This window comes from Gavialis gangeticus, unplaced genomic scaffold (genome assembly GCF_001723915.1).
Source record: "Gavialis gangeticus isolate Ggan-Ray unplaced genomic scaffold, GavGan_comp1, whole genome shotgun sequence".
NCBI lineage: Eukaryota > Metazoa > Chordata > Crocodylia > Gavialidae > Gavialis > Gavialis gangeticus.
The window spans coordinates 22,312,872-22,328,365 of record NW_017729030.1 but is presented as its reverse complement, the minus strand read 5'-3'; the positions used below and the strand labels follow the sequence as shown (position 1 = coordinate 22,328,365).

The 15,494-nt window shown below is 41.6% G+C and overlaps 1 protein-coding gene and 1 long non-coding RNA gene across 2 annotated transcripts in view; both read right to left on the bottom strand.

Moving 5' to 3' along the window:
- Window positions 1-1,371, bottom strand: part of LOC109301103 — a 2,816-nt gene extending 1,445 nt beyond the window's left edge. The window contains exon 1 of the long non-coding RNA XR_002098431.1: window positions 1,173-1,371. This is a non-coding gene — a long non-coding RNA (uncharacterized LOC109301103). The remainder of the gene's footprint in view (window positions 1-1,172) is intronic.
- Window positions 1,372-10,730: 9,359 nt separating this feature from the next.
- Window positions 10,731-15,494, bottom strand: part of LOC109301102 (bifunctional heparan sulfate N-deacetylase/N-sulfotransferase 3) — a 176,865-nt gene continuing 172,101 nt past the window's right edge. The window contains exons 14-15 of the mRNA XM_019522025.1: window positions 14,336-14,438; window positions 10,731-12,834 (exon numbers count right to left, since the gene is read on the bottom strand). Of these exons, the coding sequence (XP_019377570.1) occupies window positions 12,715-12,834; window positions 14,336-14,438 (223 nt within the window). The 3' untranslated portion in view covers window positions 10,731-12,714. The remainder of the gene's footprint in view (window positions 12,835-14,335; window positions 14,439-15,494) is intronic.

Sequence of the window (15,494 nt, the reverse complement as noted above, 5' to 3'; positions counted from 1 at the left end):
CCCCCCCCACAAAAGCAGCCAGCATCTACATTTTAAGAAGTTTCCTCAGGTTGTGTGCACTGGTTATTCTATATTGCCTTCAATTCGTTGTTGCTAATAGGGGAGGGTTGAAAGACGTGGTTCACATGCCAAATCTGGCCTGCAGAGCCCTCCCCCTGCTGCCCCAGGTCTCAGTTGACCCATGTGTTCACCCACCCTGCCCACCGGGCTTGGGACACAAACTGCCCATTCATTCCACATGCCCAGACTGGCAGGGACCATGTGTGTGGCAGTCCTGGACTGTTTGGGGAAAAACACGTGGCCTAAATCCCAGAGGAGTTGGGAGGGACTCTGCCTGGAGCACTTCCTGTGGCACACTGGAGGCTGGGAAGGGGAGGGGCAGCCATTCATAGACCCAATCAAGCCTGTGCTGCCAAATGGAGTTTACAGCCTTGTTTGAAATGAAGATAGGGGCACTCCACACCTCCACCCCATGAGCTAAATCAAGTCTTTTTTTTTTTTTTTGGAAAAAGAAAAGACTCTTCCTTAGCTACCACCAATGAACATTGGCCAAGGGAAACTTCAGAGCAGCCAAACCCCAAGTCTCTGGGCTTGGGCCTGCACACAGGATGCCTGCCAATGGATTAGCTGAAGCCCCACGCTGACAAGTCTGGGTTGGAGAGTACTTGCCAGCTGGGTAGCGCCACATATGCAGTTTGAACGATTGAGCTTTGCTCAATCAAGAGGATTTGGAACCAATTTGGCTAATTTGAGCTAGAATATGAGAAGCGTACCAACAGGAGTTCCTGTGCAGGGCTCTAAAAATGGGTTACGGTGGGAAGGAACAGTAGCCAGACAGCGTATATACATCACTATCGATTCATATAGAAGAAAGATACACTTTTTACAACTAAAAAAAGCCTCAAAAGCTCACGGCTCCCCGCAGGTCAGGTAGTCTGGGCGGGGAGCACGTGGCGGGCTAGAGGCCCAACCCACCCAGGCTCCGTCCCGCCCCGCGCCCCCGAGCCCTTTCCCGCGTGTCCCTCGCTCCAGTCAGCTCCGCCACCGACGGCACGGTGCGAGCCTTGCCAAATAGCGAGGCGTTACTCTTCCATGTCTAGGAAGGGAAGCTGCCACAGCCGGCAGGTCCCACGGATTCATGGTACATCGCCCACCCCGGCAATGGCGCCTACCTGAGAGAGGCGTCGCCATCCTGGCACCGCCGCCCGGGCGCTTCTTCACCCCCCGCGTCGCTGGCAACCGCCGCCACCAACGGCGCGAGGGGGCCAGAAGGGCTGAAACCACGCGGCGAAGGGGAAGATAGAACCCTCCACATACCAACCCGCGCTTGCAGCTCGCTGCCTAAAGAGGAAGCCCTTCCTCCCGCCCGACTCCTGATATAGGGAGCGCCCTTCCGGGTGACGCCAAGGCCCCGCCCCCTCCCCTCGGGCGGGAAGGGGAGGCTCCATGAGCCGCGCCGCAGCTGCCGCCGCTTCCTCCTCCCCCCCCCCCGCGCAGGCGCAGAGCGCCCTGCTCAGTGCCTGCCGCCTGAGGGGGTGGAGCTCCCTGCTGTCAGAGAGCCCTGACTGGTAGGCGCGCCTCAGTGGCCCCGCAGCCCCCAGCTGTGTCTCAAAGTGGGCGTTCCATCTCGTGACGGCGGCAGTGTGGGCGGTGACGGCACGGGCCAGCTCTTGCCCGGCCGTTGGGCGCTCAAGTGCGTGGGGAAGTGCACTTTCAAGGCCCAAGCGCCTGAGCCCTTGGTGCTGCTGCCAAGTGGTTCCCTGGGGAGAGCTCTCCCAGCATGTGGTGGGAGCCAGGGAGCTTGGGAGTCGGGGGGCGGAGCTGACATGTTGGAGGTCTCTGGGGGAGAGGAACAGTATGGAAACCCCGGGGGGTCCTGCTTGCTGTCCCTCACGGCCCCAGCACCGAAAACGGGGAGATGGTCAGACCTAACATCCAGTTCAGGGTTATGGGGTGGGAGCTTTGGGGGTTGTCCGTCCGTTGGCTTGCCGCGCTTGCAAGTGAACGTGGGAGACCGCCCTAAGACATACTAACTTTACTACACTGCACCAGGGCTGCTCAACCACTGGCCCGTGGGGCAGTTCAGGCTGGTGGAGCCATAGCATCTGGCCCACAGGGCTGGCTCCCCGTGGGTTGGGAAATCTGGCAGTGGGGGAACAGTAGCAATGAATACAGCCACCCCTCCCTGCTAGCAGATTTCCAAGCCCCACCAGTGAGTGGGAGCTGACCCGTGCCGGCATCCCTCTATGCAGCCATGTTAGTGCCAGGCCATGCCCCCTCCTACCCATGGGTCCAGGCCCTGCATTTCTCCCTGTGCAGCTGGGTTGGGGCAAGGCCACACACACTGCTCCTCACACAGCCAGATTGGGGCTGGGCCGTGATCGCTTCCTCTGCTGGGCTACAACCCCTTCCCCTGTGTGCCAGGCCAGGGCTGGGGCATGACCCCTTCCTCTGCTAGGCCACAGAAAGGACTGGACAAGTGGATATGAGGATGTAGCAACTTATGGACAAGATGAGCAGCCATACATTACTAGGGGGCGAACTATCTGCTGCCTATTCCCAACGTCTGCCTCTTGCCTTCCGTCACCTCCCCTCTCCTCAGCACAGCATACCATGCATGGCCACATAGGGGCTGGGCCATGCCTCTTTTTCTCTGGCAAGGCTGGGCTATGCTCCCTCCCTCCCTGTGGGGCTGGGTTGGGGCTGGGCAAAGCCCCTTCCCCTGTGTATCTGGATTGGGGTCAGGCTGCCTGCTCCCCCCATGCCTCAGTAGCCCACTTGGAACCACTGGCTGGATCCAGGGGACAGACCGAGTGCTGTACATCTGGCCAGGCAAAAAGTTTGAGCACTACTGCACCACCACATCCAAGGGTTTTGCAGCTATTGCAAGTGAATGTGAGACAAGGCCCTACGCCTGAATTTCTGCAATTGATAATGCTTGTTTTTAGGCTAATTACATCTTGTGTTATACACATGGACTTATACATGTACTGTTTTTCTTTCTTTGATTTTGTAGTCTAGAAATCAATAAAAAGCACTTACCTGCTAAGTGTGGTATTTGATGTCAAACCAAATTGCACAGGACACGTTGGGGATACTGCCAAGTATTTGGGTAAAAGGCGAATTCACAGAATAAATAACAGCAGTAAAGATGTTACTGTATAATGACAAGATCCTCTCCCATGGTGGAGGCAACACATCAGTAACAGAGAAGGGAGGCTAGAGCTTACTTGCAGCAGTCTTACCTGTATTATGATCCCTAGACCTCTGATGGATCAGAGCCAATTGTTTTAAACCAGAACAGCCCCTGTGCTTTAAATATACTTATACCTGTGCATGTCTACGCATGCACTTGAGTGCACAGTAGCTTATTCTACTGCACATTAAATTGTCATGTAAAAAAAAGGTAATTACACTAATATGCAGTAAAATAGGCTACTGCACATTAAGCATCACTAAAAAAGCATGCACTTTTGCTACTGAGCATTAGAGCAGCCTAATGTACTTTTATTTAGTACCTCACATTGGAGCTACTAAATTTAATGCACATTAGGAAAAACACATTAATGCACATGTAGACATGTCCCCTGGGTTACATTTCTTCTCCCCCCATCTATATCAAAGAGTCACTGCCATTTAAATTGTCACTTGGCCCATCGTGTCAAGAATTCAGTGTGAACCCAATTTCTGTCAACCTCCACATGCCCGTGTCCCTTATTCTTTGCCATACAAGGGACTCTGTGTACATCTATTCCTCCCGCCCATGAAGGCAAATGTCTTCGATTTCCTTCCAACGGCTATCTGTGTACACATTTTCTCCCCGTTTCCATCTGAAATCTCCCTTTCTGCCATACTGCATTGAACTCAGCAGGACTTCTCTGTGCACCCAATCTTCTCCTTTCCCTGTACCAGGAGTTCTGGGCCCCTCTATTCATGCATCTGCTATCTCCTATTTTTCTTTTACTTCTACTTGTTTTTAAAATTGGGCAAACAGCAGAACTGAGCTAGGGACCTGCTAGCTGGGATGTTAATGGCTGACAATTACACAAAGTATCTGCAAAGTAGATGTCAGAGGGATTCATTCCATGGGTTCCCACATTGCTTACCTTTGGATTTTTTAGTTTTAACAAAATCAATAGGAGTCTGGCCACAGATGTCAACAACACTCTTTGAAATTTTGCAATTGATTGGCTGCAACATTCGAAGCTTAGTGCATGAGAAACAGACAAAGAAGTCCCACTGAGGTGAGTATTTCATACTAGTCCTGCCAGAAAACAGTGGTTATACAAGCTGATTAGAAAAATTAAGAAGTGATCAGAATTCAGGGTTGCTCTCATGTACCTCTCCTCTCAAACTACTATATTCAGATGTTATTTAGGTAAGCTGTCAACATAACCACTGGGTGGCTCTGCTGTCTCACTATTTGGGCTTGATATTTAGCAAAAATGTATTATTCTCTGAAAGTTGTTGGGTTCAAGAAAGTTCATCCAATGTTGCTTACAAGCATGTAAATATACAATCTAATGATGAATGTCATGTAGGGTTACAGTGTTCTTAATGGATATATCAAGCTACCGAATATATATTATATTTTCAACCTGTTATGCTAAATTAACATGCCAAATGCTTTACAAATCCATTAGCTTCTACTGACATTGCAAAATATTTTAATTAAATGATGACAGTATTACAACTATTCAGGCTCGCTGATAGAGATAAACATGGTCTTCAAGTATCTACGAGGACACAATTTATGGGATTTTAAAGTATCACTCTGTGGTGGTAGTAGTAGTTTCCCAGATCGTTAGTGAAAACAGCCTTTGTACCAATAGCCCATTCTTAGGAACTGTTCCATGTTGGCAGGAGAGACTTCTTTGATCTTGGTGATCACATTTACAAAATGCTGATGGATGAAGGAGATGTGCTATGCACGCAGACAGCACTGCTGTGTTTGTAGCTGGAAAAGTGCAGTCATAGTTGCTGCTATATATATTTTTTAACATTTAGAATTGACATAAATCTTTTTGTAATCACTTGGTTGGATCATAAAATGTTATAAAATTAATAGGAATGGGTTTATAGGCCTCTGAGATTTTCAGACTTTGGCACCTTGGCAGATTTTTCACTTCCAAGAATAATTTATTTTGCTAAAGTGAGTAGGGTTTGTCTGCATTTTTGAGTGATAGCTGGACAACCCTGTTTATCTTCTAATTGCTATCTTGCAGGGATAGTGATGGATTATATTCATATTCATCACCTAAATGCATGTATGTGTAACAGTGACGCTTTCCTGACATTCCATCCAACCTTCTAGCTTGCCATCACCTTCTGTATTTGAATGGGTAGTTCAGGAATTGTAAATTAAAAAGAGAGGGCCTGATTTTAAAGCTATTTAAAAATATAAATTATGTGTAATGCTGACAGGGGCTGTCTATACAGCTCAATATCTGTGCACAGAGATACCCAAGCTAGGTTAGGTACCAAAGGCTTTTCAGCAGGGATGTTTAGTCTGGGTATAGTGTGATATTAATGTGATTGCACAGAATCTGGTACTTGAGCTAGCTTTCTAAAAGTACTTGGACAGGGCAGCACATTATGCCACACAGACTTACCCTGAATTAAATTATACCAAAAAGAGCGTGGTTTGAGAACAGAATCAGATCCCCAAAGATACAATCTCAGGAGAATCATAGAGCTCCTGGACTATAGTTTTGTTCTTTAGTTTCAACACACATTTTAATCTATGCAATTGTCATTTTTTTATTTTTATTTGGAATTGGTCAATCCTTAACAATGTGAAACAAATGTCTTGATCACAAGGGGTGCAAAATCAGAACAGCTGAGGCATAGTTGACAGTATAAGCTGGTGACCATACCTCCAGTATGCTTTTTTTCCTTTTGTACTTTCCTGAAGATCAGGAATTAAGATCAAGGTAGAGACTGAAACTTAGCTATTTGCAAAATGGGAGCATTCCTTTTAATGAAGACATTTTCATTAAAAGGAAGGAAGAAAAAGGTTTATTTTCCTTTTTTCTGTTATCTCTCTCTGTTAAGTGTTGGTCAACAAACGTTTGGTTTTCTCATCATTCCTTTTCCTCTACTTTTTTGCCTGGGGCAAGCTTGGTGGGGCAGTAGCAGTTTTCTCCTGTAAATAAATTACACTGGAAGAAAATAAACTGCTTAAAGTTCTCATTGCTACCCAGAAAGGGATTTACTAGCCCAAGGCTGAAAGTGTTTTCACATACTCTGGGCTAAATTCTGCTGTCCAGTTACAGTGACATGAGCACAGTATAACTCCTTTGGGTTTGATTAATCCACATGGGGAACACAGTTGTACAATTTGTACAAGTTGGAGCAGCAGCACTGGAGGATTCACCTCAGAGAGCAAGGTTGTGGCACTGTTACACCATCTTGTATTTTCTGTCCAGAGAAGGCAGTGTTAAAATCTATTACGGACTCCATGGACAATACCCTAGCTAAAGCTGCCTTGATGATGAATCAGTGCTGATTCTAGATGCTCTAGTCCACTTACTCCTCTTCTTTTTTGGACTGTGTACAGGCCTGGTACGAGATTACAAATAATTTGAATTTCTGCACCTTAGAAACAGGCCAGGTGTCACACTGACTTTATATTGGAGTAACAGAGAATTAATATTTTCCAGTGAAAAAAAATATTATTTCCAGAGTGGATTGCTGGTGATGAAACTCCTACAGATGAGGCAGGGAGGGATGGCTAGTGTACGAAGCTCCATTTTATGTCAGGATTTTGTTGTTGGCCACTTATTTTCCTGGAAAACCAGGACACAGTAGAAAAGATTGGAAGAATGTGAGTCCTGTAAAGCAGCTTTGATCTTAAAAGGCCAGCTTTTATGTTATTGCTTTGTACTATGACTACTGAGCATTATTTCAGAAAGGTAACATTACTCCCAGTACAGTGCAAAAGGAAAAAGTCACATTGAAGGTATGATCATTAGTTTATACTGTCAGTTATACCTCAGCTATTCTGATTTTGCACCACTCGTGCTCAAGACTATGCTATGCAAATAAACAATGACTTTATCTGATGTGTCTGAATTGTTTTAAATCCCAGTGTTTTCTTTTTAAAAGGGGCCCCACAGTTAAGGTGCAAACACTCTCAGTTTCTATAAAAAGTTGCACCATAGGAATGTTTTTAAAAACACCTGAGCTACTATTTACTGTTGTTTCTGCTACTCTTATCAAATTTAAGTCATTGTATTCAATATAAAAGAAACCCAACATTAAAAAATATAGGTTACATCACCTCTGTATAATGAACAGAATGTTTCATACATTTTCTCTTTCTCCAAGAAAACTGTTAGCTTTTGTTTGGCTAGGTAGCACTAGGGTGAAATGGTTCATAGACTTCACTGCATGTTCTTTCTTTGGTCATTCATAGTATTTTTACGGGCTTCTCTAATGCCCCCCTGATGTCTAGCAAAGGCTGCTGGACTGGCTCAACTATTGAACAATGTTCCTCCAAACTTCACCTCAGGGCCAATACTTCAAATACAGTCCCCTTGCTATGAGTGTATCAAGATTTGGAAATGTTACTCAAGCACATACACAATTTCTGGCACAGGAAATAAAAAGCAAGCAGCAAGCAAAAGCTGTAAAACAAGCAGTTGCATAGAGCAGTAATATCCCCCTATTGACACAGTAAGCAATATTTTTCATTTGTGAAAAACTTTCATGCAGCTAATGTGCTCTGGACTGTGTTACACCTCAGGGTCAAGACACAATAGCTGTCAAGAAGCCCAGAGGAGGAGAACTTTTATAAATATAAAAATCACTACCAAATAGCAGTTTGTTTTCTTATCAGAGTTTATTTGTGCACCTCAGAGATCATGCTACTATCAGAATAATATTCAGGTTTCTTTTAAATTTAAATTTAAAAAAATTTTGAGAAAAATGTTTCCAGTAATTTTTCATTCAATGTGAATGACAAGAATATTACATCTATAAACATTGAAATATCTATTTAATTTCTTCCTGAGGAAGTTTCACATTTTAAGCAATGAAAAAGGGTATTCTGTACAAGCTAGCCTGCAAATCAATCAACTCATTCTTTTCTCACAGGTAAAGCTGGGAAAATACCACAACATTTTCAAGAACATTTGCTTAAATACTTAAGTGAGTTTATATCCGCTGTCTTTATACCCCTGTATGTTCACTTTTTGCAAATACCTGTGCATTGATTTTTACTGGAACAGATGTTTGTGGAATGCAAATTTCAAAGTCAAATGCCTGGGTATTTGCAGAAGAGAAATGTTAAGTTCACATACACAAGTATTTGTAGGGATTGCTTGCGCATTTACCCACCACAGAACAAAACCATACCACATGATGTATTTGACCATCACAACTAAACAACTCAGCGTGACGATTTGCAATAAACTCCTTATGATCAATCAGTACATGAAACAATAAATAAAAATTGACAGCATCATTTGTGAAAAAGTGAGTCCATTTGAAATAAACCTGCAACTTGCCTGAAGATAAACTGTGAAAAGAAGAGGCTAAAATTGTCAGATAAATTCTGTCTATGAATTGCTTGCTCAGCTCCACTCCTGCATATTTGATTTGAGCTGTTGTACACAAGGTCTGGAGTCTGCATGTTTTGCTGAGACTCATTGTTCATCACTAAGCAGGCTGACCACCCAGTAAAAGCCAAGCTCATTTTTATGGGATCCTGCTGAATACTGAAAAAAACATATTTCGATAGATTACTTCTGAAGAAAAAGCTGTGGATATATACCTTCTTTGCCATTTAGAAATACATTTAAGCTCCACATATCTGGAAATTCAGAGCAGTAAATCTATCATACTGTTGTCAACTGAAAGGGCAGTGTGATCTTGCCTGTAATTATCCATTTGTGTGTGTGACAGTAGTATTTTTAATGTGCCATGCAACCTTTGCTGGGATCTTACTAGAAATGCTGATATTTAAGAGACTGATCCTATAGACCTAAATCAGGCATTGACTTCAAGAGGAATTTTAACTGATAAAAATTTCAGGATCATGCCCTGGGACAAAAGCTGAAATCCTTTCGTTCATAGCATTTACTTACATGAAAGTCCCATTGAATTTAACTGGAGGTTTTCTTGAGTAAGACCTGAATGATACGGCTCTACAGCTTGATTGTCACTTAAGGCAGTAAAACCTCTCTGAGGGAGATGAAGGTGAGAAAATCTATTAAATGATCCCCTTTCAGAGTTCCTCCACAATGTTTCACTTCAAGTTATGAGGGCTGCCAATGTACTCCTTTCCTGAGTATGAGTCTTGGCCCAGCCCTGCAAACCTGGAAGAAAATTTAGCTATTTGAAAAACCATATCTATCCTGTGCTCTGTACCCTTCTCAGCAATGTGATGGTTCTACCAGATCGTCACATATCCATGGCGCCAAAGGTCCCTATGCAAGGGGGATACTTCCCAGGTCCCATCACGGGACTCTATGGAATGGGACCCATGGCTCTGAGATACCCCATCTGCATAAAATCTCTGGGTGCACAGTGAAAACATTTTGCATATTCTACTCCAAGTCTTACCCAACCTGAGGTTTTCCATTCTCTGGCCCACCTGGGTTCCATCTCCTTATAGATCTAGGTTGTGCAGACTCCTTTGTGATGTCCCCGTAAATTATGATGGTGCTATAAACATGGTTGACACCCATCTGTCTAATATATGGGAGATGAGAGACCTGTGTGCAGGACGTTCCCTGCACATGTGGAAATTTTGGGGACCCGATCTGGCCCCAGATTTGTCTTGCAATTACTGCTTTAAAGAACGGAGTAACTACAAACCAAAGTACAAAAACTCTAGGGCCAGATTCTATTCTACCTATTAGGCTTCTAAGTGGACTTAGGCATGTAAATGCAATTCTATTCTACTCTACTCAAATCCTTTGAAATGAATTAATGCATGTACTTTTGTAACATATCAACATCTTGCCCTTAAGGGTGAATCACAGGAAAAAAATCAGTGAGGAGGAGGACCCACCCAACCTTTGTCTAGTTTTTTTTTTCAGGGTCTCAGACTAGAGTAGAATTACACTCAGGCACTTAAGTCAACTACAGTAAAAATCTTGTTATCTGGCATGAGTGGGGAATGGAGGTGCCAATAATCTAAAAACGTGGGTTACCTGAGGCACAGGGTTTTTTGACCAGATGTGGAGCTGGGGGAGGAGGGGTAGGGCAGCCACATGTGGAGCCCGGGGGTAGGGGCAGGAGGTGGCAGTGGCCATGTGTGAGCTCCCCGCCACCCCCACATGTGGCTGGAAATTCCAGTTAATAGAAATGCCGGTTAGTAAAATGCTGGATAACAGGGCTTTTACTGTAATATTTCTTAATAGGTGGAATAGAGTCTTGCCTCTGCTATTTTGTACAAAGCCTACAAATGCTTTTTCTTTTTACTGTTTGGTGAGGTTATATTTGCAGTAAAAGTGAAACTAGTAGCACTAGATAAAATCTTAAGTGTCTCCTCCTGTTATTCAGCAGCTGTTGCAAATCCATACAGCAATTTGTAAGTCACATTAACAGCCTACAGCATGCAGAGGAATTTTCCTTCATAGATATTGAGAGGACTTTTTCCAGAGTTTTAGACAACTCAACTGCTGAGCCTAATTCACTGAAGTTCTGTCCTTTTAAATGGAAATGAAATCATTTTGTCTAATAAATAAAAATGATATTCAACTTAAAGAATGTCTATTCTGCTAGATCCTCTCTCTTGTTCATGCATTCTCCTTTAGGCAATAATGTGCTGAATACTGAATATTTTTATATACAAATTTGTATGTATTTGATTTTCCAGGCTATTAAAACCAGATATTACAATACAAAATTCATAACTACTTAAAGTTACTAGTTAGAGGTACAATAAGGATCTCAATGTCTGTTTTCTATTTAGTCAATAACAAACTGGCTTCCATCCCATTGCCATTAAATTGTATAGTTTATGAACATGTAATAAAACAGTACTGATACATATAATTTTTTGATGCACGTTAACTGTCCATTTTAAGACAAATCTGGGGGACATATTTACTGAAAACTGTGTTGGGATAAAAATTACATCCCCCCCTTAATATACATAGACAGTAAGGTTGACCTACCATTGTGGTTTCTTTACTTCACTTGGTATTTATTCATTATACTTTTTAGAAATACATGTAATCATATTTCAGTGAAGAAATACCAAGGCTAAAATTTGGCTCAATTTTAATGATCTGTATCCTAAAATTTGAAGCGTTAACAATAACAGGATAATCTCATGTTTAATTTGGTGAGTGATGAATAGCAGTGAGAGTACACATTATTGTATAACTTAAGCATATGTAAGTGTTTGCACAATTAGTGCCTAATTTTATATCATGACTGCACGGTGTATTCTCTTTTATTTAGCTTATTATGAACATTTAATCCCAACTATATTAAAAATGCATCTCCTCAGAGAAGGTATATTAGCATATGCAAGTTACATATACTAAATTGGAGGACACTGGAACATCCTACACGTTTCAATCAGCATAAGTAAGATTTTAGAATACATACAGCTACTAACTGAATGAAAAAAGCATTAAAAAGAGCAGCAGAAATTAAAGTAATCTAAATATGGGTCTGTTTCTGCTCTTATCAGAATTTCACTGGTGCAAGTCCACTGTGAAACAGACTTGGAGTTATTTATGACTTACAAAAATGTGAGATCAGAATCCAGGCCCTAGGTCTTGTAATTCACAGTACCTTGAGTGAAACATCTACTAACATTGTTTCATCAGTCCATTGTTATGGCATGGTTCACAGTCTAAGGAGGCTAAAACTTTCACTACGATTATTATAATTTTAGTTTTTTAACCTGTGCTGCATATATTTATTTTTCTTTTTAAAAGCAGAGTTGGTATTGTTCAGACACGTGGTCTGTCTTCCATATTTTACTGTTTCACTGGACTGTGTATAGGAGGTATCTTGGTTAAAAGCATACGCCAGGAACTTCTATGGGATCAACATCATCCTTATGATTTATCCTCATTGTGTGGGGTCAGGTTTCATATACCAACTTTTGTTATGTGGTTTTAGCATGTGGAATCAGGATTTAGCTCTCAGGATTTAGTCTGTCCATTGTGTATACCTACGTAACGTGGACTTGTACTCCTCAATTGTGTTCATATATTTTCAGGTATCAGGTTCAAAATTTGGCAAGCATATTCCAAAGGCAGGAGTACATTTGGTATTATTAAGTGCTACATTATATTTTCTTACATTTCATACTGTATAAGACACATCATAATAGTCGAATAGTAAGAAAAAATGTGAGCAGGCAAACAATGGGCTACAAAATCTACATGAGACACAATACTCTTAGGTTGATATATAAAAGTGTAAATATTTACTATGAAACCCAACAGTTGTATCTTTACTTTTGAAGCTTATACCAGTTGCTATTGACTTCCACATGTGTGCACAGTAGTCTACAATAATTCCACTGGCCCAGAAATAATTAGGAGAATGACTTTGGGCCACCAGAGTTCTAAGAAACACCTATATTTTCACAATCCACATGCCAGCATATGGAAAGAATTTCATTCTTTTATACTCGTTTGGAAAAGATATATTTTACAACACCACCTGGTAGCTATTGGAGGCTCTAGGTAAGATGATTGAAGTGCGGAAGAGCGATTCCAAGAAGCTTTCCTTTCAATGCTATCTCACTTTCTGCAGTTCCTGTCTCAGCCAGGACGGTAGCGGTTGTCCCAATTTATGTAGGAGTTTTGACAGTTCCACATTGTGATCTCTGTAGTAGCTTGACAGAAAAGCCCTGCACTGGTAGATATAATAAAAGTAGATATTTTTATTTAATGAAATACTATATGGTGGTTGCTATTGATCCCAGGTTTTGCAGTTTTACCAGTATCAGAACTATGCCAGGCTTTCACTTACGATGTATACTTTCTCCTATCCCATGTATTACACACAAAATCTAAATTTTCAGGAGCTGAATGGCAGAAGCTTATATTACTGGGTGTATAATATTTCCAAAATGTACATCGCAATCAGAGCAACTGATTAGATTCTGATCTCAGAGTGTCCTATGTAAGTGTATTGTTACTCTGAGCTTATGCCAGTGTTAACTGAGAACAGAATATGATCCAAAAGTTTTTAGCTACTCATGACTGGATGTCTGTCACTTAGATATTTATATTTTTCAGACACATTTAGGACTGACAAATACAATACAAACAAACTCTTCCCAAATCCTGAATGTCTTTTCTCAGCGATCATATACTATTATAACTCCACTGACTTCCTGTTTTATAGCAACTAGAGAGGAGAAAAAAAAAATCAGGTCCACATAGGACAATAGCAGTTACTATTGACCAAATGTTGAAGTCTTAATTCAGGTATTACTCAGACTAAACCAAATAGGATTTCAGTTTGGTCATGACAGAATAAAAAAAGAAGCTCTAAACTCTTGCTATGATTTTGTCCCCTCATAAGGGATCTATATTTGGGCCTGAATGAAAATGACAGCATTGGGCCTAGAGAAGGTTACTTTAGTTGAACATTTTTTTAAATGGATATTTTCAAAGGCAATGGAAATCGAAACTGAACAGTTTTAAAACGTAATTGTGCAGAGAATCCATGTAATTACTCACAGACTAACTGCTCAAGAATGGAACGTGTGGAAAGGAACAGAAGGTTAGCACCACATACACACATCTGTCCATGAATACTACAAAGCATGCATGTGAATTAATTATGGGTGTGGTTCACTCTGGATGTGTCTACATGAGATGCTAACTGCACAGTAGCCTAAAAACACTGCACAGTAGCACGTCACAGCTCAGATAGTGCTAATATGTTACTGAGCAGTATCATTAAGGTACTGCACAGTAACTCTGGTGGCCGTGCATTTATTTAGTACTTAATTATACGAGTACTATATTAAATGCACAGTAACCACTGTGCATTAATGAATGTGTAGACATGCCCTCCATTCAGGAACTAGGATTTTAAATGAGTTGTAATTTTTTTTGAGGGTTACTATTTTTTTTACAGTATGAGGAAAACATTTAAAGGACAATTTCAAAACAGGCTATTTTGTAGATACCTTTGGCCTTTATGCTTTGCATTGGAAATAAGAGATTGAAAAATAATGATATACTTCATGCTATTAGGAAGGTTTTAGTTACAGGAAGAGGTAGTACATGTAATTGCTTTTTCTTTTTTGTTAAAATTTTGTATGTGCAATGTCTTTGTACATATACTGGGAACTCCTGTAAGCCATTCAAATACTAAAATGCTTTAGAAGAACATGGTTTACCTCAGAGTCCATAGGAGGGTATTTTCTGCCTTTGCTCTTTCCAAGACACTTCGTTTTTCCTTCTTCCAGGAGTTGACACCAGAAACCTTTATGTGAATCAAACCTGAAATGAATATTTTGTACACTTTTAATCCAACAAATAAGTTCCCACTCTCTTTAAGAATGTATTTATTACTTTAGTAACTTGATATTTTGTGATTACTTTCCTCCTGTTATTCACACACCCATTAACAATGGCTGGATTTGTTTTTCTTGAGGAAAAGATAAAAAGATAACGGTATTATTGTCGCCTTTTTAGGGTCTGCACTTTTAGGGTACACATAATTTAAGTACAGGCCCCATTGTATCTAGGTTCAAATAGACCCTTTCATTTTATTAGTTACGTACATAGTCCTATGAGCTAGATGTTACACAAACATGTAAGAGGACACATCCTTCTCCTGAGACACTTATAATCAAAATAGTCAAGATGGACATGAGTTGAGGAAAAGGAATACAATATGGTAACTGATGATCATATTTGCAACCCTTGCTTGTTTTGAGTAGTACCTTATTTGATCAGTTGTTTTATAGAAAACTATGGAACTATTTACACAGTAAAGGGCTATTTACTCTGGGTATAGATGGTAGAATTGGTCCTCAAATGATCAGGATGATGTTTGGCAGATGTCACAGTAGCTCCAGAGTTGAATGCAGCCCTGTCTTTTAACATATTATGGGTGCAAAGCGTAGGGTAACAGAAGAAAGGAGTAAAGTAATAGGAGCAAGGAAGAAGGGAATAGGATGGGGGATACGAAGTTGGAGTTGAGATGGGAGAGAAAATGAAGGGGTGGACTACTGTACACTCTTAATTGCCTCTTGATCACTGGGCCTGTGTGTGTTGAAAAGTAATTGGCGTAATTAGCTCCCAGTGACTTTTCACCAGTGAATTTCTCCAAGGGAGCAAGCTGGTAATTACTCCAGAATGATTATCCATGTCCATAAACTGTGCCTGGAGGCTGTGAGATCAGCTGTTTTCGTCAGCAGCAGTAGTTGTAACAGCAGCTGTGAAATTGGCAGCCAGACTCTTAAGTGGCCTTTTCCCTCAGCTGGAGGAAGGCAGTGCACAAGAGCACTTTCCCTGATGTGCTGGTACTGACAACGTCCAGCTTCAGACCCT